This window comes from Acomys russatus, chromosome 17 (genome assembly GCF_903995435.1).
Source record: "Acomys russatus chromosome 17, mAcoRus1.1, whole genome shotgun sequence".
NCBI lineage: Eukaryota > Metazoa > Chordata > Mammalia > Rodentia > Muridae > Acomys > Acomys russatus.
Window position 1 is genome coordinate 57,001,104 of NC_067153.1, and position 27,747 is coordinate 57,028,850.

General features: G+C 40.5%; 1 protein-coding gene across 4 annotated transcripts in view; it reads left to right on the forward strand.

The window, feature by feature from the left end:
* The window catches only part of Tmem117 (transmembrane protein 117), a 443,332-nt gene that overhangs the window by 283,822 nt on the left and 131,763 nt on the right, over positions 1–27,747 (forward strand). For all 4 annotated transcript variants that reach the window (XM_051160255.1, XM_051160258.1, XM_051160257.1 and 1 more), the window contains exon 5: positions 1,285–1,382. In XM_051160255.1, coding sequence (XP_051016212.1) covers positions 1,285–1,382 — 98 coding nt within the window. The remainder of the gene's footprint in view (positions 1–1,284; positions 1,383–27,747) is intronic.

Genomic DNA, 27,747 nt, shown 5'->3' on the forward strand with positions numbered 1-27,747 from the left:
TATGTACATATATATGCATGCATACAAACCATATTTTCCTGTTTTAGGAAAATTGTTTCGCATGCCTATAGGCTTTTTAAATGTTCATATAGCATGCTATTAATGATGCATTGAACATTTGCCGAAAACATTAATATGTTATGTGGTTAATGAGCAATTTACTTAATCAGTCTTTTAAAATAAACATATATTTACGAATTAATTTTGTTATTTATTTTTGGTGTAAACAGTTTGGAGTACTATGTGAACAATCCTTAGACATTAGAAAGGTTCTGAAAATAAACATTTACTGTAGGGATACTAAAGGCTAATAGAAAGAAAAAAAGAAACGTTAAAATGGGAAATGGAATGTGACGTGGGATAAGAAGGTTTGTCAGCAAGCACAAGTGGTGTGCTTTGGAGCAAACAGTGGAAATACCTGAAGGAACACAGCTGTACCTAGGCCTCGGCAGAAGAGCAGAGTCTGCGCATGAGGCAGAAAAAGGGAAGGATGCTTCTGGAAGATGCAGAGTTGTAGATGGGAGAATGCTGGCTGATTAGAACATGCATTGTAAACTGGGGAAAGTGCTCCACCAGACTGATGGAAGGGAAGGCAGGAAGGTTTGCTCACGTATTATTTATTTACCACTTCCCGGGTGAGTATGAGGTGAGTAGCAAAAAACACAGACAATAGAATGGAGAGAGAGCGTGCGCACGAGAGAGAGAGAGAGAGAGAGAGAGAGAGAGAGAACCTACTTTGAATTAGGATTTATGCAAAATCATTTGGATTTGAAGGTTCTGTTTTGAAGCTTAGGGTTTAGAAATACTCAAGAGTAATGTAAATATGAATATATATTTACATTTATATCCTAAGGAGACTTTAATAATCAAAGGGACTGTCCTATAAAAGGTGATATTCAAGTGAGAGGGGACGGATTCATCTGAATGAAGAACACTATATACCTGTGTAAAATGTAGCGGTGAAACCAATTATTTCAGACAGAGAGTCTATGTTAATGGTTTTAATGAAATATACTTTAATTGAAAAAGAATCCCATACACTCTTAATTAACCAATCTCAGTATTTTACATGCTGAATAACTTCAAACATCTAATATGTAAAGTCAAGCACGCTCTTACATTTTTGTAGTTGAATGAAGCATATACTTCTAATTTGTATCTTTTCGTGTAGCTCAATGTTGAACATGTGCATTTTCCATTCTCCGTGGATGCACATATCATGCTTGTGTTGAAATCTAAACTTGAGACGTCTTGAAACGTTAAGCCAGTCCCTCTCCCCTTCAGGTCACCGATATGATGCTGCAAGACAAGCCCTACCCTGACTGGGGGAAGTCGGCACGAGCTTTCTGGAAGAAAGGCAACGTTAGGATCATTCTATTCTGGTAGGAAACTGCCTTATTTACTTATTTCTATTCGAGTGGAACTTAATTTTCATTAGCTGTATAGGATTCTTTTTAGGAAGGCCCTGCTGCCCCCACTAAAACCATGAGTATATCTTACAGATTTATTTAGTTTCTTCACGAGGCCATTTTACAAGAAAGAAAAGTGATATATGGCTTGACCTGATGTAAACAGGTTTTTGACTCAGCAGAAACCAGCTGTCGTTTTCATCAGGGAAATGTGATGTGTGACCCTGTCTCCTGCATACACAAATCACCTAGACCGTTTTGCAGGGCACAGTTATACCATCAGGATGTGAAGTTCACTTGGAAGGAGGCTTTCCACAAGCCGCACACGGCTCATTGGCGTTTCTCCTTTCCATGGTTTCCTTTCCTGCCTCAGCACCATCAAAGCAATCAAAGAGTTTTGGGTTAGCTCCTCAGCATGTGTGTGTGTGCGTGTGTGTGTGTGTGTGTACACACTAATGCTCAGACACATTGTAATTGATGGGTGCTTTTGTGAGAAAATGCTAGCCTGTGTATCTTCCTTTTAAAACGAGATAAGGAATATCTTTTTATTTTTAGATGTTAGTTCCATCTTTTTTATTTTTTATTTTTTTTTTACAAACTTGAATGCCACAAAAATAATGGTAATTAAGCACTTGGAGAAAATAGATACTGAACATAGTCTTTTGCAGTGTTGCACTGTTGTTAACTATTGCTAGTAAGATGTGACATTTGAACTCAATTCTTAGCAAGTAAACAAGTGGGCTTTTCAATATGTGAGTAGAACGTGATTCTGTAGCTGCCATCCACACTTTGACTCTATGAGTCAAGCACGGACTGTTTTCGCGGCGCTTTTAACCCGCCTTTATACTGTCTGTATGTAAGCTCCCTGTGTGCCTCATCCGATATTACTTAACAATGTAGCAAGACCTTATTGAGGGCACTGTGCTCAGGCTCTGCACTGTGCACTTGGAATTCTGCACATTTACTCATTTAGTCCTTAAAACCCTGGAGAGTGGGCACAGTTATCACAGCTGTAAGTCCCCGAGGCCATTAGTCATTGCAAATGGCCGTGTCTCAGAGAACTGATGTGCCTCTCTTCAAGTGATCATCTTTAATTTTTCCTCAGCTAATTGTGCTGGATAAGACTGAGATTCTGGGGATCTTCCTATCCTGTGTAATTCTCTACAATGGTTTGAAGTATGGTAATTTGAAAGAAGACAGACTCCAACATCAAAGATGTTAGTGTAGTGCCTCTCTTAAAACAATATCCGTTTACTGTGTATAAACAAATTGCACTGATCAAAGTAAGTTCTCTGTGGATTATAAACTGCAGGTATCAGGGCCAAGTATTGCAGAAGTTCCTGCATACAGAGATCTAAAGTCTCTGTGACTGTTGTTGTTAGGTGTTCTTTCTTTGTTTTATTTTGCTTTGCTGTTCCATGTGTATGCATTAGGTGAGATGCAAATGTGAAGAGGGTGTGTGTGTGTGTGTGTGTGTGTGTGTGTGTGTGTGTGTGTGTGTGTGCATGTGGAGGCTAGAGTTTCGTGTTGTGTATCTTCTTCAATAGCTCTTCACTTATTCTTCTTTAGGAATTATTTTTATTATTTGAAAATTTTCTTTATACATATACAGTTTTGATCCAGTCCAACCACCAGTCTGCCCCCCAAAGTCCCTTCCCTATCACTTTCCCCTTCCAACTGTATTCTTCCCGACTGCAAATCTTACTGAACCCACAGCTCAGCAGTTGAGCTAGGTTGGCTGGCCAGCAGAGTCTAGGCATCCTCTTCCCTTGTCTCCCCAGCGCTGGAGATACCGGCATGCATCTCCATGCCTACACATGCTGAATATTGAACTCAGGCCTTTGTTTTTGTGCACCAAGCGCTCTACCATCCAAGCCACCTCCTCAGCCTTCATGTGGTATTCCTAACTCCAGTTATGTCAGAGGATGGGAATCCGTGCTAGATGCTTCCTAAAGCATCTTAATATTAGTTCCCTTGAAAACTCCCATGAATCTATTATGTACTGTCTATATCTTTTATATAAAGACTTTGTTTTAGAATATATGATGACACACTCCCAAGCAATAACCAAAAGCACAGTGCATGGATCTAAAGTTGTAGTTTACTTATAGTTATTGGCAAAAATACAATTTTACATGTAGAACAAACTAAAATTTAAACTTACCTGTTGTTCAAACAAATCATTAATGTGTAATATGTTTGAATGTGTTTTTCCCTGTTGTTAAAAATTAGTACTTCAAACCACAGAGCAGGAAGCGATAGAAGAAACATTTAAATTCCATCTTAAGATTTTTAAAAATTATTTGTTTATTATATATATAGTGTTCTGCCTGCATATATGCCTGCACGCCAGGAGAGGGCATTAGATCACATTATAGATGGTTGAGAGCCACTATGTAGTTGTTGGGAATTGAACTCAGGACCTCTGGAAGAACAAGCTGTCAGTGCTCTAAACCTCTGAGCTATCTCTCTAGCCCCTTAAGATTTTTAAAAATTGTATACATTTGGGTCTGGTTAAGCTATCATGACAACAGTACCATGATTTTTAAAGAAGCAAAATCCGATGCAAGTTATTGAACATGGAAATCATGTGGGATGCAAAGAAATCTTTCTTCATGTTCATGTATGTAAAATGAAAGGGAACTTAGAAGAAGAAACGACATTTGGTTTTCTTTTTTAGCCATAGGAGATGAAATATAAAAACAATTGATATTTGAAATATTTATCATCTCAATGATAAAAGAATATTTGCATACTTCATGTCTCCCACTCAAAAGGGAATGTTTTCTTCTGATTTTGCTTTGGTTATTTAAAAAAAAAAATTGGTGGATGCTCTGTGCAGGAGCACGAGATGCTGAAGGAAAATGTGAGCTACAGTGTGTTTCTCTGCTGCAGAGTGAACGGCACTGAGGTTTATACAGTGTGCAGTCTGTTCTAGCGAAGTTACTTTTTTGTTTGTTTTTGTTTTGTTTTGTTTGTTTTTTGTTTGATTTTTCGAGACAGGGTTTCTCAGTGTAGCTGTAGCCCTGGCTGTCCTGGAACTCTCTTTGTAGACTAGGCTGTCCTCGAACTCACAGAGGTCCACCTGCCTCTGCTTCCCTGAGTGCTGGGATTAAAGACACGTGCCACCACACTCCACTTTTTTTTTTCTTGATACACATATAAGGTATTTAATGTTTCTTCTGTTCTCTTCTATTGAGCATTTTAACATTTCCATTGTTAAAATGTGTTGACAAATCAGGACACATTGGGGATATATTTAACCTTGGACTTGCACCCAGGAGGCTAACACATGAGAATCAAGGTTTCCAATGTACCTCAACTAATTACTGACATCCAAAGCCAGTCTACTTTCCTTACTCACAAATACCCACTGAAGTGTCGTCAGAGGCAACTGTCTGGCTGCTTTTTTGACATGGCGATAGATAAACTTCCCAGAGAATAACAACATTGTTTCATTCGTTTCTTACTGCGAAGACAAGAACGCTGCAGCCCTCAGGCTCTCACATCAGGGAAAAGACCGGATCCTGATTGATTGAAAATATTAGCTGCAAAGAGGACTATTCACACATGGATCCGAAGCTGTGCTCCCCCGCCCCCAGACCATTTTATAATTTAATACAGTAATGAGCTAAGATTGAAAGTCTTTCCATACTTCTGTTTTTTTTTCAAGGGCCTACAAATTGCCATTTTCACTGTCTTGTCTGAAGTCAGAGAGCAGGCAGCAGCAGCAGCAGCATGCTCAAGGTGTCATCTGTGTCTGTATTTATTCTCCAGAGACATAGTTGCTTTGCCCTTGATGGGAAACGCCAAATGCATTGCTTATTTGTTATTTTTAACCAAGGAGAAAACAGTGTCTGCGATTAAGGGAGCAACTGGTGGAAGAAACTGGGAGATGGGTTGTCTATGCTGCTGCCTCTTATAGTCACGTGAGTTGCTTTGAATGATGAGATGTGAACCAGAGCGACACATGTCACACCTAAGTAGAGGCATTTAGTTTTCAGTGAGAAGCAAGTCACGTGGAAGCTTGTGCCTCGCCGAGAGAGGATGTGGAGTGGGACGAGCCCAGCTTGCAATGCAGTGGACCTGCAGTGTGAATGGGTTCTGAGCCTCTGAGATTGGGCACTCTTGAATACTGCTACATGAACCTAGCCCATCCTGTTGAGTATAGAGATGTGTCCTCAAGCCGCTGTACTTGAAAGCTGATATTTGTGTTTTATGGCCTGGGCGGGGAGTGACAAGGGGGTCACTGACAGATTGTAGAGATATAATCCAAGTGGGATAGTGGGAAAGTGTTTGGTTAAAGCTGTGCTCTGAAAGCAGTGGAATTAGAAAACACAGTATGAGGAGAGAGTTTGTGTGCATCTGTACACACCTGTTCTGATCCATGTTGTCATATAAAGAGAATAATATTCTATACTCCTCATTAAAAAACCCAAGTATCTTATATTTTAGTGAGCATTTTCTCCAGCAACCTAATGGTTTGGAACAGCATTAAAAAAACCTTCATTATTGTGACTCTTACCTGGGAAACAAATGCAACTACTCTGTATTCTACTTTGAGTAGTGTGGCTGCTAAGTATAACCAGAGAGTTTAGTTGTTTAAATTTGGCCCAACGGGAGGTAGCAAAAAATGTTGTTGTTGTTTTAATTTATACTATTTAATGTGATAACAAAAATAAAATGGCACCCCCCTCAGTTCGGAACCACAAGACCTGTGTGGGCAGACCAGACCTGAGAAGAACCCCTAGTCTAGTGCCATATTGCCTGAGCAGGGAGCCAGCCTAGGTCCAGTCCATGCATGGTCTTTGTTGGTGCTTCAGCCTCTATAAGGCCCTTGGGCCCTGGTTAGTTGGCCCCAAAATGGTGTGGTGTGAGCCTGATAATGCCCAGTGAGCCTGTTTGATGAAGTCCTGGGATATTCATCAATGGAAATGGTTTTGCAAAGACTATGTGAAAATCTATTAGTTAAAATATAGAAATAATTTAACACTGAATATGAGTAAAACATACTACGTTGATGTTTCCATCAAGTCCAATGATCTTGTGATATTTAATTAAAATATGTATGTATGTATTTATTTATTTGTGTGTATGTGTGTGTGTGTGTACATGAACTATAGAATTTGTGGAGGTCAGATGGTTATTTGTAGGAGTTGATTCCTTCTTTCCATCTTTATGTGGGTGGGTATCTGAGATCAAAGTCATGCTAGTAGATATGGGAGCCAGCACTTGTACCTATGGAGTCTGCTAGCTGGTTTCTATGACATATTTAACTGGAAAAATATTTCAGATTTTTCATGTTATGATGTAGTGAGCATTCTTATTTAACACACCATATACTTATTTCTTCAAGTAAATGCCTGTCTTTGGTTGAAAAGTGCTTTTGTAATTGATGATAAATGAACCATTTTTATTTCAAAATAAAATACCGGTACCCACTAAATCAGTCACCTTAACACTAAGTTATCAGACTTCATGGTAAATATGGATACCTCTAGATATTAAAACTAGAAAGACTCAGATAATGTCCCAACTGATTTGCTCATTAGACCTAAGACACTTACTTCTAGATAAAAAGCTAACTGAGGATCTGGGGAGATGGCTCAGTTGGTTAAGTGCTTGCCACACAGAGGGCCTGAGTTCAGTCACTAGAGCCTATGTAAAAAAGTCAGGCACTCTTTTAATCTTAGTGCTGAGGAGGCAGAGCTAGGCAGGCCTCTGGGGATCTCTAGTCAGCTTGTCTTACCTACTTGTTCCAGGCTAATGTGAAAGACCTTGTCTCAAATTAAAATGAATAAAATAAAGGGTACACAGCACTGAGGAAAGACATCCAATGTTGTCCTTTGGCCACCACGCATGCCTATAAACATTTGTACACAGAGACACATGAACATCTATAACATACATACATTTGCATGCACATGTAAATATGTATACATACATTTATACACATATACATGCAGAAGTGTGCACACATAAACATGTTTATACATATTTCCCATACTGAAACACATGCATATACACAAATGTGCATAATCAAATACGTATTAACTTGTATTCGTATGTACACATGTATACACATAGATATGCACATTTGCTTACATAATGCACACATTTATACCCATGCACACACTTGCACATATAGAAACACACATGTACACACAAACACACATGTATGTACATGCACACATTTGCAGACATATGTATGCACATGGATGCAGACATAAACTCATTTGTACACACAGACACACATACAAAGCAATTGATAACTCATTGCTTTGTTGGCATGTGATGAAATGAATCATTGACTTTGAATATGACCCTATAATAATGGTTGAGATATTTAACTCTTGGGGATACATTTATACCTGCATATTAACTCAGTCTCGTGCCAGTATAAATTTAAGATTGCTGAATTAAAAGTAGCCAACTTTTAAGTAATCTATCCAAGTAAATACTTATAAATACTGAGGACAGTGTAACACAGTTATCAGAAGCCACCAGTCTGGCTTTCTGTCCTGGCCTTACTGCTGTTGTGTGTTCTTTATAGTTGTGCTGTAAGGCCAGTCGTTTCTGGCAGCAGACACTGGCCCCGGTTCTGAGACTATAACTCTGAAGGACAAAATCCAGGACAGTGTCGTTTTCATTCTAGTGAAGAATGCGGGGAGAGAGGAGGAGGAAGTGTAGACCAGGAAGTGGGCACATGGTGCGGGACCACGTGAGCTGGAATGGGTTTTATATAGAAGTGGAGCTGAAGTGTCACATCGTGTGAGGAGGAATTGATGGTTGGTTAGGTATCGTGTCTGAGGAAGAGAAGTCGATAGCTCTGTATGTAGAGAGATGAGTAGCAGCTCCGTGGACACGGATGGCTGTCTCCTGCTGTAGGAGTGCATAGGAGCTACTGTCGAAGAAGCCACGTCTGAAGTGGGGCACAATCAGCACCGACACAGAGAACAGAGGTGCCCAGTAGCCAGTCACGTGAGACAGTTGTGTATAGAAATATATTTCATCTTATATTTGTAGTTTGTACAGGTGGCAGCTACATGTAGATGGAGCGTGAAGAAACAAAGCAGGATGTGAGAAAAAAAAAAAACAAAAACAAACAAACAAATCAGTAGGATTAAAAACCGGAAGAGAAGAGGCGTCTCCAAATGAGATGGGGTGAGCGTGGGGGAATCAGCACACAGAATGAATGAAACCCCAAAGAAATTTGTCAGATGCCAAGAGTGTCTTCCATGGCATGCCTCAGCACCCACAACCAAGTGCCAGTAATGGATGAAATAAGTCCCAGGGCTGAGTTTCCAAGGCCTTACCCTCTGAAGAAACTGAGGGAAAGGCACATGTATATATTATAGATTACTACTCTACAGCAGCAGTTTGCTTTATTTAGAGTACACATATTTTTGTTTAAGAAAATGAGCTCTTTTTTTTTTTTTTTTTTTTGCTGCGTAGGCATCAAATTAAAACATCTATAAATTGGGTAGCAAAAATTTACTGTTTGTTCAATTGCTGTGTCTTGTTAGGAAAATACAGAATAAATAGTTCACAATATTTTAAGTTAAAATACATGGTGGTTGAGTTTTTACATAGTTCTACCTTTATCTCACTATTTGGAAGCAGGACTCTTTTTCCTGCCATGCCCCTAGACTCAGCATAGTAACTGACAGACAGCACACATTCCCTATGGCCAACATCTTTCTGCTTAAATTAGGATTTTTATATTTAGAGCAAAACAACCTGAAATAGTTGTCAATCTTTGTTTGACAAGTTTGAATCATATCTAGCCTGCATTTTGAAGACTGAATAGACAAGGAAGCCCTGGCGTCGTTGAGGAGCAGCTGATTGTCTGATGCTCTACCTCCATGTGCTCCAGATTCAGTTCTGACTTTGGTGATGCATAAATTCTGTCCTGTGCCCCATTGGGCGCTACTGGGAATCCACAGCAGAATGGCTTAAGAACCAGATTTCTAACAATGGGTACTCCGCTATTACCTACAGGGTGACTTGCTACTGTTAGCAAGTGAAAACAAGTCCTTATCTTGCTTGGTGGGCCAGGGATCAAAACTAACAGCAATAGAAAGTGAGGCCAGGTTTCACCCAAGACAAGGTGAGACTCCTACAGTGATTGCTCTCTTTCTGGGATCAGAAAGCAACGGTTACTCAGATCTGCATAGATTGAAGTTTCATTGCATATGGACTAAGCAAGGTCTCACCAGGTTGCTCATGATGACTTTGAACTTTTGCTCTGTAGGTCAGACCTGGACCTTGTCATCTTCCAGCCTCAGCCTCCCGGGTGCCTGGGACTTCAGTCCTTCACCCAGTGCCCAGCTGTGCTGAACGCTGGCAAGGGCTCCTTGCCTTGTTCCGAGGAGGCACTTCAAATTTGCTTTCTCGTTGGCTGAACAGAGCCTGCGGATAGTGGCTGGACAAATGAGTGAGGCACATTCTAGACCGATATGCAATCTAGGCAGAAATTTGCTATGAGTCAGAGAAAAAAGCAAGCTCACCTCAGTCACAAAGTATTTTTGTCATTTGTTTACTGAGAGAGGCATTCTACTTGACATGTAAGAGTGAACAAAACAGACCTTGATGAACAAAGATAAAAAAAATTACTAAAAAAATAAATAAATAAATAAAGTCCCTAGGAAAGAAAATACAGCAATACACACAGCGCATTTGGAGGATATTTCTCAGGGCTGAAGACATGGCTTGGCAGTTTGGAGCATGTACTGCTCTTTCAGAAGACCTGGGTCCAGTTTCTAACATCCGTGTTAGGTGGCTCACAACCACCTGAAACTCCAGCTCCAGAGTGATCTCATGCCCTCGTCTACACACCTTTGCACCTGTATGCACACAGTCATATACATAAGCCCACGCACATATAATTTTAAAATCAAACAAATACTTTAAAAAGATTTGTGAGTCATAACTAAGTGACTTCCATCTCTTGGGAATAAGGGTGGTTCAACATATATATATGTGTGTGTATATATATATATATATATATATATATATATATATATATATATATATATGTATCAGTGTGTCACAACAGAGTAACGATAATCATGCACAGAAAAAAATTAACAAAATCTATACTCTTTTGTGATAAAAAAAACACAGTTAATAAGCTAGTTATGGGACGAATGTATCTCAACATTATACGGACCTTATATGAAAACCCCAGAGCTAACTGTATATTATGGTGATAAATGTATTGATTTTCTTTTATTTTTTTTAATTGAAAAATAAAATAATTCATATTACATCTCATTTTCTATCCCATCCCATACATCCTCCCGTTCCTCCCTCCCTCTCACTTTCACCCCAATCCCCCTTCCCTATGACTGTGACCAAGGGGGACCTCCTCCCCCTGAATACGGTGCTAGGGTATCAAGTCCCTTCTTGGTAGTCCGCTATCCTTCCTCCGAGTGCCATTGGGCCTCCCCATCAATGAAACATGGCCAAATATGGGGCACCAGAGATCCTGTGAAAGTCAGTCCCCGGTCTCCACTTAACTGTGGAGAATGTTCTGTCCCTTGGTTATATCTGGGTAGGGGTTTGATGATGGCTGCACGTTTTGTCCTTGGTTGGTGCCTTTGATCAAGCAGAACCCCTGGGCTCAGATTCACCCATCATAATGTTCCTCTTGTAGGTTTCTAGGACCCTCTGGATCCACCTTCTTCCCTATGCCCTATATTTTTCTCACCTAGAGTCTCAATAGGATATTCTCGCCTCTATCCCACTTTCCTGGTAGGTGCAGATTTTCATGGGACCTGCCCCTTGGGCTAGTGTCCAGTCTTATTCATAATAGCCAGAACATGGAAACAGCCTAAGTGTCCATCAGTAGAAGAATGGATAAAGAAACTGTGGTACATATACATTATGGAATACTACTCAGCTATTAAAAACAAGGAATTCCCGAAATTTGTGGACAAATGGATTGAACTAGAAATGATCATAATGAGTGAGCTAACCCTGAAGCAGAGAGACTCAAATGGTATATACTCACTTATAATTGATTTTCTTTTAAACAAGAAACGGATGCCTTCTCCTCTCGTTCCCATTCACTGTAGAGCGAGACAGACAACACAGAAGCATCGAGATGCAGAGAGGCAGAGAGATAACTAACAGCCATACCACTCACCAATATGGCCCTGGCAGTCGTGGCTTCTGTTCCCAGTGCTGTGCTCTGTGCTCACTGCTTCCTTTAATCTGCACTGCCGCTTTACAAAATGAGCGCCCTTCTTTGCAGTGTTTTAATGACAAAATCCTCTAAGTTTTGGTTGCAGTGACTGACAAAGCTGAGATCAGAGTGCAAGCTGGCTGACCTCAAAGCTTGCAAATTCTGCACAAAACTGCTTCTGTTATATTTCACATATTCAACCATTCTAACCCTGTTTTTAACACATGCATTTATTACGGTCTCTTCATTCTCTTTGAAATAGCTTTTAGTTTAATTTTGAAAAGGCATAAATTCCAAAAGCCTTTGCCTGGGAAGATGGCTCAGTATGCAAGTGTGGAGGCCAGAGTTCAGATCTGCAGACATGCTGAATGCAACAGCACGTGTAATCCCAGCACTCCTGTGGGCAGGAGAGAGGTGGAAATAGAGAATCTCACAAGATCACTCTACAACTAGACTGGTGTATGAGGTGAAAACACAACAAAGAGACCTTGCCTACAATAAAGCAGAAGGTGAAGAGTTACACCTGCTCTGAGTGTCTTGTGTTCACAAGCATTCATATATAGAAAACAAAACACACACACACACACACACACACACACACCAGGAATTCTGTGGCGTTTCTCTGCTTATATTCTAATGCCTTCAATATTGATAAAGAAATTGAAATAAAAGGAACACTTTACCAAAGGTCATAAAATTAATGGCCTTGTGCCAGTGAATACCCTGAACTACTAAATCCTGTCTAGTGGTCATTGCCTCCCTGTGTTCTTTTGGTTGATCTTGTCTAAAATAGTCATAAAATTCTAAGTACAGGAATGTACTGATGGCTGGATATACTGATGTAGCAGTGCTTACAAGCTGGTAATAATAACAAAAAGCATCCTGTGTAGTTTTAGCTGGATGTAATTGTATGTCATTTTTCTCTCAATTGTAGGGATTAAGGCAGAAAATAAGATATGGAATATATAGTTTAATGCGCCAATGCATGCACTGTGCTAATAGAAGCTTGCCTTAAGAGCAAACATGAAAATCCAACTGACAGTTTTCTTGCTTGGTTCACCTGCAGATTACAGGTGATGTCATATATTGGCAGTAGCATTCACAACAAACCCCTGCATTTGTCTAATAAGCACTCGAGGGTGAGGAGGCAGGCACCAAACAAACATGACAGCTCGCTTAGGACAGGCTCTGCTCACTGGGAAAGAGCAAGTTCACATTAGATGCAAAAATTCTTACAGAGAACAACCCAGCAAGGCCATTTTGCATAAAGAGATCGTATTGCATCCAAATTCCTTCGCATTGTAAAAATCTGTGATTCTGGATAGTGATATTTCATTATCTGTCTAAGGAAATGTTAAGTTAGTGTCTGCATGCTCATTCTGTGCAAGAATGTCTAGCCAATTGTTAGAGAAAGGTGAGAGAGTCTAATGCAAACAGCCACGTTATAATTAGCAATGTTATTTTTCCTGTGCTATCAGTTGACAGCGATGAGCCCACTTTCCATGTAGGTTAAGTAGTAAATAAATGATGACTGGAACCAAACCTCTCATTGCTGACGGGTTAAAGTTATATGTAAAGAGGGGCTTTAGTAACCCATGTAAACTGGTCATTAGATTAGCGTCACATCACTATAAACTCAAGTTGAGCTTAATATGTAGGTACATATACAATACCGACATAATTTTAGATATGCATGTGTATGTAGGACTTAGAAGTTAGTCATGTACCAGGTAGTACCATTTTGGACAATGTCAGTCCATATAAGAAAATAGTCCCTTGGAAAGCTACTAAGCTACTAACCTGCACTCTTGGCGTAATCAGGTAGTTGAGTTTATTCCTTCTCAAGTCTCTGATGGAGTTGAAGACCAGGTAGCTTAGTTTCACAATGAAGCTGAGTTGTTTAGGGATTAAGATGTTTTTAGGTCTAGATAGGTGTTTTAAGTTGATAATGACATATGATGGAGATTGATTTACATTCATAAATTTAGATGCACCAAGATAGGAAAGATGTCTTCTTCAAGACTGTCAAATACAAATAGCCAAAAGACTAAGAAGGTAACATTTATATAATTCCTGATTGTTTCAGGGTTCTTCTTGCTATAGGTAATATATTGTATATGTGTGTAATGATATAAATGTATATGTAAAAAACAATAAATAAATACATTTTTAAAAAGCAGAAAAAAAAGAAGGTAGTCCCTTAAACTAATAGTAGAGGTAAAAATTCCTGTGGCATAGTATTTTTTAACATATCTCTTAACTTTTAAATATTTGAGAGGAATGAACACCAACATCTTGTGGTAATTAGTATAGTACTACACGGTATGGGTTTGTGACCTCGAAACAATACACTATCTAGTAGTATAATACCGTTTAGATTTGGGTTAAGTGAACATGTGATAGCCACCCAAAGGTAAATTACTAATAATACATTTCTTAGAATTTTTTATATTGCTAAACAAAGATGAATATGTATTTATAATGACTATGTATGTGTGTGTGAGAGACATATATGTGGCTTATGTGTGTATATGTATAGATACATACATATCTGCCTCCCCAGATATGCTTTTCTCCTCTGAGTATCTAGGTATGTACAGGACATGTAGGTCTAGTCTTACTTCTGCTGGTCTCAGGATGAGATTTTAGGGAGTTTGGACACGCCTTTTTTTTTTTTTATTAATTCATTTTAAAATCCCAATTGTAGCCCTCTCCCTCCTCTTTTCCTGGTCCCACCCTCCCTCTTATCCCTACCCCCTATCCCCTACTCCTCAGAAAAGAGGGGGCCCCCTCCCCCACCACCAACCCACCCCAGTTCGTCAAGTTGCATCAGGACTGAGAGTGTGTCCTCTTCCCCTGTGGCCTGGTGAGGCAACCCCACTAGAAGGAAGTGATCAAAAAGCAGGCAACAGAGTCCATGTTAGGCACAGTCCCCATCCCTTACTAGGGGGCCCAAATGAAGACAGAGCTGCCCATTGGCTACATCTGTGTAGGGGGCCGAGGTCCAGTCCATGCATGGTCCTTGGCTGGTGCTTCAGTCTCTGCAAGCCCCTCTGATCCCTGGTTAATTAGCTCAGTTGGTCTTCTTGTGGAGATCCTGTCTCCTCCAGGTCCTTCTACATCCCACCTCACCCCCCACTTTTCCACATGACTCCCTATGCATCACCCAATGTTTGGCTGTGATTTTCAGCATCTGTTTAGCTCTGCTTGCTAGGTTGAACTTCTCAGAGGACAGTTATGTTCTTGATCTCACGCTTGCTCTAGGCTGGCTCCTCTGGGCATATGATTTTCTGGCCCTACACATATTCTTGCTTTGCTTTCCAAGATGGTTTAAACAGAATAATACTCTGGTAGGAATGAGAGCCTAAATCAGACTGTATAATTGGATGTCTGATATTATTCTATGATTAAAGTAACCAGGAGCTCAAGGAGAAATTCCTGAGACTGGCCTTCAACCGAGAGCATAGAGAATAACCATGGAACATCTTATCCTAGAAGGTAAGGGATCATATACAAATAAAAGGAGAAAAGATAAGGCTTTCTTCCCCTTTCTCTAACAATCTTAGGAGTCTTCTCTTAAAATTATTAAGTATATATCCACTGTCTATAGTGTGGCACTTTGTTGTTGAATCTTTCTGCATCGCTCTCCAGTAACTGCACAACTTCCATGTGGCTTTATTTATTATTTATTTATTTATTTATTTATTTTAGTGCTATTGTTCTCATTTCAGCTTAATGATTTCACAAGTGTGTGTGCACAAAGGGGTATATATCACAATAGTAACATCTTTATCTGGTCATTCCTACATGTTATTTCTTCCTTTTTAAAGTAAACTCTGGTTGTTGGGGGATGTGCTGGCTAGTTTTATGTCAACTTTACATGAGCTAGAGTTAAAAGAGGGAGCCTCAATTGAGAAAACGCCTTCATAAGATCAGGCTGGAGGCAAGCCCGTACAATGTGTCTTGGACTGATGAAAGAGAGACCAGCCCATTGTGTGTAGTGCCATCCCTGGGCTGGTGGTCTTAAGGTCTGTAACAAAGCAGGTTGAGCAAGCCATGGGGAGCAAGTCAGTTAACAGCACCCCTTCGTGGCCTCTGCATTAGCCCCCACATCCAGGTTCCTGCCCTGCTTGAGTTCCTGCCCTGACTTCCTTCCCTGATGGTCTACAATGTGAAAGTATGAGTAAAAGAAGCCATTTCTTCCAAAGCTGCTTTTTGTCATAGTATTTCATCACAGCAATAGAAAACGTACCTGAGACAGGAAAATAAGATTTCTTCCTGGCTGACCTCCTCATTTTTCTCTGCTTCTTTTACTTCTATGTATGAATGAATGACAGATTCCTTCCTATTCCATAGCCAAGAATTTCTCTTTCTTGTCCTGTACCAATTTCTGCCTTTAAAGTCAAATCATGCCTAAGATGGACACCGAGAATCCTCAGTGGTTAAAATGGTTGTTTTATGTCTCCAAATTATGATGTCCATTACACTCTGGCCATGATCTGCCTGAAAGCAAGCTGTAATGTCACAAGAGGCTTTTAGGAACCAAAGTTTTTCTAGGGTGCAGTTTTCTGTAGATCAAATACTGGAATGTTTCTAGATATGGGATGATGAGAGGCTAGGCAGGGCATCCTCAATAACAAGCCATGCACCGAGCTTTCATAGAATTCCTTCAACTGTTCTTTACTCCTCAGATCTCAGGTCACTCCATGCAAATGTTTCTGTAATATGTTCCTTCTATTTAGTGTTCAATGTCTGGGTTTCTGTAGATTATTTGGCCTCTCTAATCTTCTTTCAGCATAGGGTCTGACTAGTTCTCCTTCCGTTACTGTTAGTTTACTGCGTATTTGGCGGGGTTCTCTACAGGCTCTAACTGACGTTTATTTATCTTCGTGGTTTCAGGCCGAAGGGCATTAACAATATTCTACTTCAAATTGGCTCTTCCATTGCTCTTCAGGACATGATACTCTCTGTTTCACCCCACTGATTTCTTCCTTTAAAAATAAGAATCCCCCCAAGCTCTGTTGTCCTGTACTAGCCATATTGTAGTTTCACCTTCATGAACTGGCTTAGCCAGCTAGAGCTTGTGTGGGATGATTTGTGAGTTACATAGCAAACCATTGGACATATAAAGCCCATGGTCGTCTAAAGACTTTGTTTGACTCACTTATCCAATTCATTGTCCTCTATTCAGAGATGAGGCCTTGCCTGAATCTGAGCTGTCACTCCGGCTGTCCATCCACTGATTTCCTATATCACACTGTGTGCTGTGTTCACTGGTATCTCCTTTATATTGACAGACAGTATTTCCCACAATATCCTAACCTTTATAGCTTCCCTTCTTAAGAAAGACTTGATACCCTATGAGTATATACGGGGGGAGGAGGTCCTCCTCAGAAATGGGAGGGAAGGAAAAATGGGAGGATACAAGGGATGGGATAACAATTTAGTTGTAATATGAATAAATTAACAAAATATATACTTAAAAAAGAATGGTTCATCTTGGTTTTCATTCATTGGTCCTACTTTAATACTCTTCAATACACACATGTACATGCTCAAACACACACACACACACACACACACACACACACACACACACACACACACACCTGTACTCAGCTACATTCAGATGTTTAGTAACACAAACATACATTGGATACCTCATAATCATTTGTTCATGATAACTTCAGCAATTGGCCCTTCAGGACTCTTCTTTCAATTGGCTCATCTACAGTAGCTCTGTAGTTACAGCTGCTTAGGAAATGGGCTGTAGTACCATAGGTTCAGTGCCTTCCCTAGGAACTTAGGAAGGTCCTACCCAAAAATAAAAAGTAAAAGGAGGGATGCAGGTATAGGTGAGTGGTAGAGCTGCTGCTTGGTATGGTTAAGGCTATGGATTCACTTTCCTTCCACATAAAGGACCACTTTTACATCTTTGCTGCTGTATATCAAGCTTATATTTCACATAACTTCAGGTAACTGTCAACATGTCTAAGATCCACAAAGTACATATTCTTTAAAACCAACTCTTACTCCGTCTGTGCCAACTCTCCTGGTTGGTCCTCCTTCTCTGCACATTGATCTGTGCCTGGTCTAGAGCAAAGGAAGTCTAGGAACGGTGATAATAAAAAAAATTTTTTTCTTAAATAATGTATTCATCTAAATAATAGAAAGTCTCTTTGGGCAGTATGTCAGGGGTGGCAAGCCTAGGCGGGGAATGGCCAGAAATCAGGAGGCGCTTGGTGCTGTGGCACACTCCCCCTTGCTTTTGTCTGCAAGCAAGCCTTGATGCTGATACTCCTGCACCCGCTAAACTACCCGAGGAGCAAGGAGAGCTGCTGCACCAGCAAGTGCAGCAGACATTGTGTGATAAATGTAGACTTAAAAAAAAATCACCATAGCTTTGCTTCCATCCTCCTTAGTGCTCCCCTCGGTGTCCCAACAGTTGCCTTTTGAAAGCTTAGAATAAAGCAACCGTCTGCAGCCGGGGCTTTATTTCTGCATCCATTCTTTTTTGCTTTCCTGAGACTTGGATGATAGGCTCTTCCTCCTCCATAGGGATGCTCTACCCACAAGAACAGCGCTGGCACAAAAGAAACACTAAGTGCTGCCTCTTCTCTGTGTTTTCATGTTCCTCTGTATTGCGGTAATTTGGAAGAACAGATAGCGTTACAGAAAAACACTTTACATATTTTATCCGATCTAGAGGGAACATACCATTACAAGTCTCCCTTTACACGTCTAAACTGCAGCTGGCTGGAATTTTTTTTTTTTTTTCAGAATACCACATAACAACTTAGCACTTAATGAAATGAAGTTTAATGTCACGGAGAGAAAATGACAGGCCAAAACACTGCCATAAAACTACATTCAGATGCAGTTGGCACTCACTTGAATTACTCCAGTGGCATTGCAAAAAATAGTGTTTCTGGAATTAAAAGAAAAAGCAACAGAATGTTGCCAAAGTTGTAATCATCAAGGACAATTTAATTTGTCTTCTCTTATTAAAAAAGGAACTGATTTTTCATTTTTGCATAAAATACATACACATAATAATTTTATAATTACCTACAGAATTGTAATTTTATACTTAAATTAAGTAGAGATATTCATACTCATTTTTATTAAAGGTATTTCAATATATAAATATCTTTTATCATTGACCATACCATGATATACTCTGTGCAATACAAGATAACACAAAATATAGGTCTTTCTCTGAACTGGAAATAGCATCTTTTCTCAGAGCATATCCTTGACCTGTAGATGTCAGGGAAGCCCATCTTTAACTGAGACTGGCCTGCAGGAGGGACAATGTATCTGAGACAGTCTGCTGGGCACTTTAAGTATATAATCACGCTTTAAAAAAAAAAAGCCTAATATGAGGCACCAGAGTTCTTGTGAAAGTCATACCCCACTCTCCACTCAACTGTGGAGAATGTTCTGTCCATTGGCTAGATCTGGGTAGGGGTTTAAAGTTTACCGCCTGTATTGTCCTTGGCTGGTGCCTTAGTTTGAGTGGGACCCCTGGACCCAAATCTGCCTTTCATAATGTTCTACTTGTAGGTTTCTAGGACCTCTGGATCCTTCTACTTTGCTATTCTCCCATATTTCTCTCATCTAGAGTCCCAATAAGATGTCCTCCCCTCTTGACCATGTCCCCTGGATGGGGAGACCTGGTGGCACTGAGAGGAAGGATAGCAGGTTACCAAGAAGAGACTTGATACCCTATGAGCATATACAGGGGGAGGAAATCCCCCTCAGTCACAGTCATAGGGGAGGGGAGTAAGGGAAAAAATGGGAAGGAGGGAAGAATGGGAGGATACAAGGGATGGGATAACCATTGAGATGTAACAAGAATAAATTAATAAAAAAAATTTTTTTAAAGCCTAATGAGGTAGAGAGCATTGACTTATTGTTATCTCTCCAGTTTACTTAATGCCATAATATGCTTCATCGTTACAGAGTATTCTAGACATGTGATAAAAGAAAATCTGGAAAGGGCATCTTCACGAGGAAAGTGAACTTAGGACAAGGCAAATGGTTTCCAGGGTGTGTTCCGAAATGGTTTTATTGTTCCTGTTTCTGCTCAGGCATCGAGAATGTCTTCTCTGCATATGTGGCTTCAGGGCTTCAGTTTTAGAAGGGTCGCTCTGGACAATGATGAGATGGGGGCATGCAGATCAACACCATAGAAAATGACCTTTAAAGAACATGAAGCTAGAATTAATTGTATTTACATGCCATGTAAGGACAAAGACACATTTTGAGAAATACATATTTAGTTGGCTTCATCAGTAAATACAGTGTCCTTGTCCTTTCATCACATGTGGACATTACAGTGTCATTGTACAAATAAGGAGAGGGCTATGATGTCACTAGATGGTATGTTGTGAAAACTTCATCTTGTATGTAGTCGATCATTGACTTAAGTATTATTGGGGGACACGTGAGTATATTTCTTTCTAAAAGCATAATATTGAAGAACAGAGCCTCTGGGCTCAGTATAATTGATTCTCTTCAGCCCCTCTCAGTATCTATCTATCTATCTATCTATCTATCTATCTATCTATCTATCTATCTCTCATCTATCTATCACTCATTTATCTTTATATTTATCAATACCTATTTTTATATAACATTTATACTATTTAAGTCAGGTTGGCTTACACATTATTTTGCATGCGTATGCTGTTCCTCCCAGTCTACATGTTGACCCTAACATGAAGTGCTTCAGCGTGTGACTTATTTAGAACAGGGATGTTAAGGAGTCTGTCTAGTTGAAATGATGTCACCATAAGGATCCTTCATCCGGTGTGGGTGGTATCCTTACAAGAAGCGGAAATTACCAAGCAAATCCCTTGTAGAGATTATGAGATAAGCCAGCTACCTGAAGCCCAGGGGAAGCCCCAGAAGCAACTAATTCTGTCAGTGCCTTAATTCTGGACTCAAGCCTCCAGAGGTGGGAGAAAATCCGTTTCTGTTGTGCTCAGTGTCTGGCACTTTGTTACAGCAGCTGTAGCACTGTAGCAGTTGTGTGATAGAAACACAGTAAGAACCCAACCAATTAGCCCCAGTCCCCAGGCAATTAGTGTTCCTTTTCTTTCTTCTTAATAAAAAGTCAAATAATACCAACCTTATAGTATTGATTTTTACTGAGGCAGTTTCTAGGACCAGGGTGCCTTTGGTTTGTTGCACAGTATGTTCAACCTCCCACTCACTCAATATTTGTATTACAACTCACAGCAGAACTTGACTGGCAGGAACATGACCCTGGGGCACTTTATTGTTTGAAGTCATGAAAGAAAAGATTCCATCTTGCTTAGCCTATTACATTTATGAAAGCAGGAAAATGGATATTAGAGTTTAGGAATATTTGCAAGCTTGAATAAGATGAGCTCGGAGGGTGGAAACGTAGTGTTGTCAAACAGCCCTTTGCATCTGCTCATACATTAAGGCAGAAAAGACATTACTGGGAGTGTCTTAGACTTCTAACTTCAAAGATTATTATTATTATTGCGTAATTGGCACTTCCATGGAACTTTCCAGCACAGAAAGCGCTTCTCTGAGCATTGTTCCCCAGCTGCACCAGTGGACGCAGTGACTTAGGTTGCACTTTAATTATTTAAATGCTAATCCCGGAGGTGGTGAGTATGCTTGGGCAGGTGTCTATTCCCAGAACCTGCAGAGTTCCTGCTGCACATCAAATGACCAGTGAATGTTCCTGGATTACTTTATGTGGCCCAGAGTATTTTGAAGTTAAATCCACAAGAGTCAAAAAACCTTTAATTGACAAATAGGATTGGGGAGAAGTAGAGGGGTCAGGCAGTAATGTGATAGGGTGGGTAGCCAGTGGTGGCAGCGTCACTGTTCGTGACCATGTTTTCTCTTTTGTTGTCTATAAAATTATAAAATATTGTGTGTATTGAAAAATTAACATTCAATATATGTTTCTTATTGCATGTGGACTGGCTTCTAATGTTAATAAAAGACAATAAAGGTACTAAATGTGCTCTAAAAAAAAAAGAGATATGGAAAGCAATGGGTAGCTCTCAATAGGAGCATGATGTGATTTCATTTACATATTTAAAAATTCTGCTGGATGCTGAGGAAAAGCTGAGGACACCAATTAAGAAGGTACTGCAGCCAGCCTCCTGAGAAGTCATGGTGACTTGTATTACCGAGAGAAGAGCTGATATAAAAACACTGGAAAGAAAGCTGTCAAGATTTGCTCACATTTCTCATAGAAAGGGCTTATTTATTTGTCTGACAAATAATTATTTCCTGGTATATGTCAGTCAGTCAGTCAGTATTTTAGGCCCAAACAGGTGTGCTGTCAGGACCTGCGTTTTGTGAGTTTATGCAGATGTAAATATATGGATACCAGCCAGACTTCAATCTTGTGGTAGGCAACGCCATAAAGGAGGGGTTGGCACCTAATTCGGGCTATTTCAAAGTAGATCTTCAGGCACACGTCCATAGATAGTTAAACAGAGGACATATGAGCAGGGGAGCAGGCAGATGAAGGTCTAGAACAGAGCAGGCCCAGTGGAGAGACCATTAGTAAGTAAGGTCTAGTGGGAGAGCAGCTTGGCGTGTTCTCCTAAGAGAAACGGGACCAGGATATATCTTAGTTTGGGTGACTCTTGCTGTGATGGAACACCATAAACAAAAGCAACTTGGGGAGGAAAGGGCTTATTTGGCAAATACTTCCACATTTTCCAAACGATGACAGGAGACAGGTTAGAACTCAGGAACCTGGAGGCATACTGGCTTGTTCTTCCTGACTTGCTCAGCCTGCTTCCTTATAGAACCCAGGACCACCAGCCCAGGGATGGCATTATGCACAAACCTGGGACTTCTCATGTCAATCACTGATTAAGAAAATATCCCACAGGCTTGCATACATTCAAATCTTATGGAGGCATTTTCTCAATTGAAGCTCCTTCCTCTCTGATGACTCCAGCTTGTGCCAAGTTGGCGCAAAACTAGTCCATATAATGTGGCTTGTATGTAGTGAAGAATGTGAAAAGTCGCTTAGATAACATCATAACATCGTGCTAAGGAATAGGGGAGGACAAGGTATGGTGTGGAGGAGGTAGAATGTGGCAAGAGGCCATCTTGAAATGCTGACCATCTTATAAAAGCAGTTGGTGTAGTTGCTATATGGAAGGCTGATTACAGGAAGATGGTGTGCACAACATGATCTCAGCAGACATGTTTTCTTGGACCAAACTGTAGCTGTGGAGATAAGGAGGGTACATAGATTCAGGGTCTGTCTTGGAGAGAAAATAGACATTGTGATGGTTTGAATCAGAATGGCTCCTCAGAGGTTCACATATTGTTTGTTTCCCAGTTGGTGGAACTGCTTAGGAAGGATGAAGAGATGTGGCCTTGTTGGAGGACATGTATCACTACGGGTGAGCTTTGATGTTTCAAAAGCCCCTACCAGGCACATGTTCCCTGCCACGATGGTCATGGACTCACCTCTGAAGCTATAATCACACCTTAAATTACATGCTTTCTTTCATAAGCTTTCTTGGTCAGAGTGCCATCATAGCCATAAGATAGTTCCTGAGACAGACATAAAGAGCAGCAGAGAGGGACTATTCAAGCAGGACTTGAGTCTTAGGCACTGAGCACTCTCTGGCACTACTTAGTGATGGAAAAGGAGGCTTGGAGAATAATCTGGCAGGTGCCTCCCATGCACCTGATGAGCCATATCAGGCAGGTGCATTGTCACAGAGAGGAAGGAAAAGCTAAAAGCAACAAAATATGAAACCTTAAAGACCAGTGCTAATATTTCAGAACCAGCAGTGATATACATTGTTAATTAAGATGGACTAATTACCAAGAAAAGCGAACCCCGAAGCCCTGTGATTTGGGGTGAATAGTGCTACACCGTCATGGTATCTCACTGACTGATATGCAGTGTCCCTGCTATTTAAGTTCCAGAGAGGCATGTGTGCCCATAGAGCCCACGTGAGTGTCCTAGACACAGTACAGCCCATATCACACTGGGATTTGGGAGTGACTCACTTCGGCATTTTCATTGATTCCATTTTGTTCAACTATCTAGAGACCATTTCTGGATTCCTTCTAAGCCCAGAAGCCTTTTCTTCACATTTGCCTCCTTGGAAAGCTGTCACCATTGTATATACCCATGTTTCCCACCAATTCCTTGGCTTAAGGCATCCCCTGGGAGCCGCAGTGTTTAACATAGTGAGCTCTAACTACATTGAGAGAAAAATTATTGTAGATTATATGTGTAAGTTTTGGGGAGAAATGGTAATTTTATTTCAAATGCATTCACTAGAGAGCCCCAATCCACACAAATACAATCAATTGAATTTACTTATAGAATAATAAATAAACATCCACCTATTGAAGCCCCTCTGATCACTTCCATGAGCCAACTCCACTCCGTAGTTGCATACTCCATGTAAATGGCAACAGAACATGCCCACATGATGTCTAACAGCACACTGCCTCTCATTTCAGAACAGGCCAACTGTGTCCTGTCTGTTGTGACCTAAGCGAAGTGTTTGTGCAACCTATCATGTCATCAGCTCAGAAACTGTAGTTTCCTCAGTTAGTTTCCGTTCCCCACTTTCCAGTAAAGACTGATTGCTACCTTGCTAAAAATTATGCCGCCGTGTCTCCTCCTTTAGTTCGCTGTTTGTCCAAATTACTTACATTGCATGCTATGGTTTTATTGAACTATTCGCCTTTATTCACTAATGGTTTCTGTATTTCAAAACATGAAATGTGAATTTCTGCTCTTCAGCCTCTTTTGCGTGCTCTAGTATACACTGCATTGTGCATGCTTGGACAAGCGGGGCGCTCAATGCAAAGCTGAGTAGGCGGCCTCATGGACTTGCTAGGTATCTCATCCTGAAAGGTTTGAAAGTCCCAAAAGGAGCTCGTTCTTTCTTCTTCTCCCTTCTCTTCTCTCCCAATCCTCCCCTTTTCTCTCCTGCTCTTCCTCCCCCTCCCTCCACCTTCCCCACATCTTCTCCTTCAGCTTTTTCTCCACTCAGCCCTTCACTGTAGGTTATTTGGCTTCGGTTTCTTCTCATTGCCTGCACTTCTGATAACTCTGCCCTTCCTGAAAGTACTTTGCGTGACTGTGAATACTTTCCTGTTCAACCTGTGCCTTTTTTTGCTACTTGAGGTTACCAGCTTTTTCCCCTGCAAAAGGGAGCCTCCTTGCAAGAGAGGGCCACTGCTCATAAGCATGGCAGAGCATGGCTGGTTTGGTTAGTATAAGGAATACTTCCAGGATCATTCTGCATATCTGTCTCTCTGGGTACTTGTAACTCTAGAGTAAGTGCATCTGGGTGAAGGAGAGACAAATAGCGGGTACATGTTCCTGTTTCCCCTCACTAGAAGACTCTATGGGAAATTTGCTGTCCTTTTCTATTACCACAGCAGTGATGGAAGTTCTGTTGGCTTCACCCTTCACTTCAGTGTCTGCAGACTTTATCCTCCACCAGTGTGCTGTATGTTCAGCAATGGCTTTAACATGGACGACCCTTCTTGCTGAGTGTTAGGAACTGTTGCTTGTGATGTCATTGCCCAAGGCTGTTGCTCATCTTCCTGTTGGTCAAGCTGTCTTTTCAGAGTGCTGATGCTCATGTGTTCTCCATGCAGACTCAGCCAGTTTTTCCAGCTTTTGTGGGGATAAAGCATGAACAGAACTGCCTGGTTCAAATACTGGTTCTGTCTGAGAAAGCAGCCATTTTAAATAAATATGGAGTTGCTCTTATTGAATATGAGACAGTTCATTCGGTGGAGACTCCTAGCCAAGACCTTTCTCTGTGAGGACATTAATGATGCAATTTCTTTCCTTTCTGTAGGCTGATTTTTTTTATTTCATTTTTATTTTTGTCTTACATTTGTGGTGATAAATTATTTTGTCAGGTTTGGTCTGCGTTTTCTGATTCATCTGTACCTTGTTTTTAACACTATGGGATTTCTGGTGGCAGCTCCTTTTCTTTTTTCATTCCTGATGGTCGTGTGTGTGTGTGTGTGTATGTATGTTTGTGTGTGTCTTTTAAAATATATTTTCCATAGTTTTTCTTTTATATTTTTAGGATTTATTCCTATTATTTTTATTATTTAATTGATTTATTCAGATTACATCTCAATTGTTATTCCCTCACTTTTATCTTCCCATTCCTCCCTTCCCTCCCTCTTTCACCCTATTCCCCTCCCCTAGGTCTGTGGCAGAAGGGGACCTCCTCCTCTACCATATGATCATAGCCTATCAAGTCTTATACTGGTAGCCTGCTTATCCTTTCTCTGTGTGCCATCAGGCCTCCCCACCATGGGGAAGTGGTCAAATATGGGGCACCAGAGTTCATGTCAGAGTCAGTCCCCGCTCTCCACACAACTGTGGAGAATGTCCTGTCCATTGGTTAGATCTGAATAGGGGTTCAATGCTTACAACCAAACTTGGTTGGTGCAATAGTTTGAGCAGACCACCCTGGGTCCAGATCCATCTGTCATGATGCTCTTCTTGTAGATTTTTAGGACCCTCTGAATCCTTCTATTTCCCCATTCTCCCTTACTTCTCTCACCTAGAGTCCCTATAGGAAGTCCCCACATCTATCCCAATCTCTTGGTAAGTGAAGACTTTCATGGGTCATCCCTTTTGGGCTAGTGTCCAGTTATAAGTGAGTATTTACCATGTGAGTCTTTCTGGGTCTAAGTTAACTCACTCAGTATGATCATTTCTAGTTCCATCCATTTGCCCGCAAATTTCAGGATTTCCTTGTTTTTAATAGGTGAGTGGTATTCCATGGTGTAAATGTACCACAGTTTCTTTATCCATTCTTCAGCTGAGGCACATTTAGGTTGTTTCCAGGTTCTGGCTATTACAAATAAGGCTGCTCTGAACATGGTTAAACATATGTCCTTGTTGTGTGGTGGAGCATCTTCTGGGTATATTCCAAGGTGTGTAATAGCTGGGTCTTGAGGTAGCCCTATTCCCAATTTTCTTAGAAAGTGCTAGATTGATTTATAAAGTGGTTGTACAAGTTTGCACTCCCACCAACAATGAAGGAGTGTTCTCCTTTCCCCACATCGTCGCCAGCATGTGCTGTCATTTGAGTTTTTGATCTTAGTCATTTTGATGGGTGTAAGATTTTTAATCATGTGTCTGTGTGTATGTACAAATATATGTACACATATGTGTGCAGGTACTATTGGGGGACAGAGGCATTGGACCCCACTGGGGATGGAGCTAGGCAGTTGTTGGCTTGGTGTGGCCACTTTTTGGAGTTGGTTCTCTCTTCTTTCACCAATTAGGTTCTGAGGATCAAACTCAAGTCATCAGGCTTGGCAGCAAGTGCCTTAGCCATGAGCCATCTTGCCTGTCCCCCAAAGAACTAGTCTCTCTTGGTTCATTAAGTACTTTATTGCTGTTAGATTTTACTCCTATTTTCAATTTTCTTGTTTTTTTCCCCTTGAAAGGAATACTTACTTTGTGACTTCATATGTATAACATATGTTTTTCATTTCTAATTATGCACTTCAGGATCTAAGTAATGTTATTAATCAGCACTTTTAGGTACATGTTAATAAATTTTACCATAATATATTTATGTTCTTAATAAACATGTTGCTTAATTTTAACTCTTTAAAGTAGATCAAGATATTTTATAATCCTTTATGTGGTGACTTTTTGAAAATCTAGTGTTTTGAAATTTGTATTTTGTGTATTGGATGTTCACAGTTCTCTGTATGGACAGTGAGTCAATTAATTTGTTAATTAACCACTGTTCAAGGTCTTCTTCCCTCCTCGGTTACAAATTCAGTTTTCTAGGAATCTCACCAAATTCCTCATTTACAGGGAAAAGCTGTATTCTAAACCCAGTGCAATCCCAGGGCTTTCTGGCTTGTATCTTAACAGATTATAGTTCCTTCAAATCATCTCTAGAGTCACCCTAAAGTCTCTGAGATGGAGAGGAAAGGAGATGCTAATGTTTCCCTAGCAACCTTTGCAAATAAAATCGGAAAGCAGACCAAATGGTATCTATAACTAGCGCTAAGACAATTAGCTGCGACTCTCCTTTGAGGACCCTGTACCCATCACGTGGCTGTGAATTAGTCTCTTCTCTTTTCCTCAGGAAGCCCACATTCATG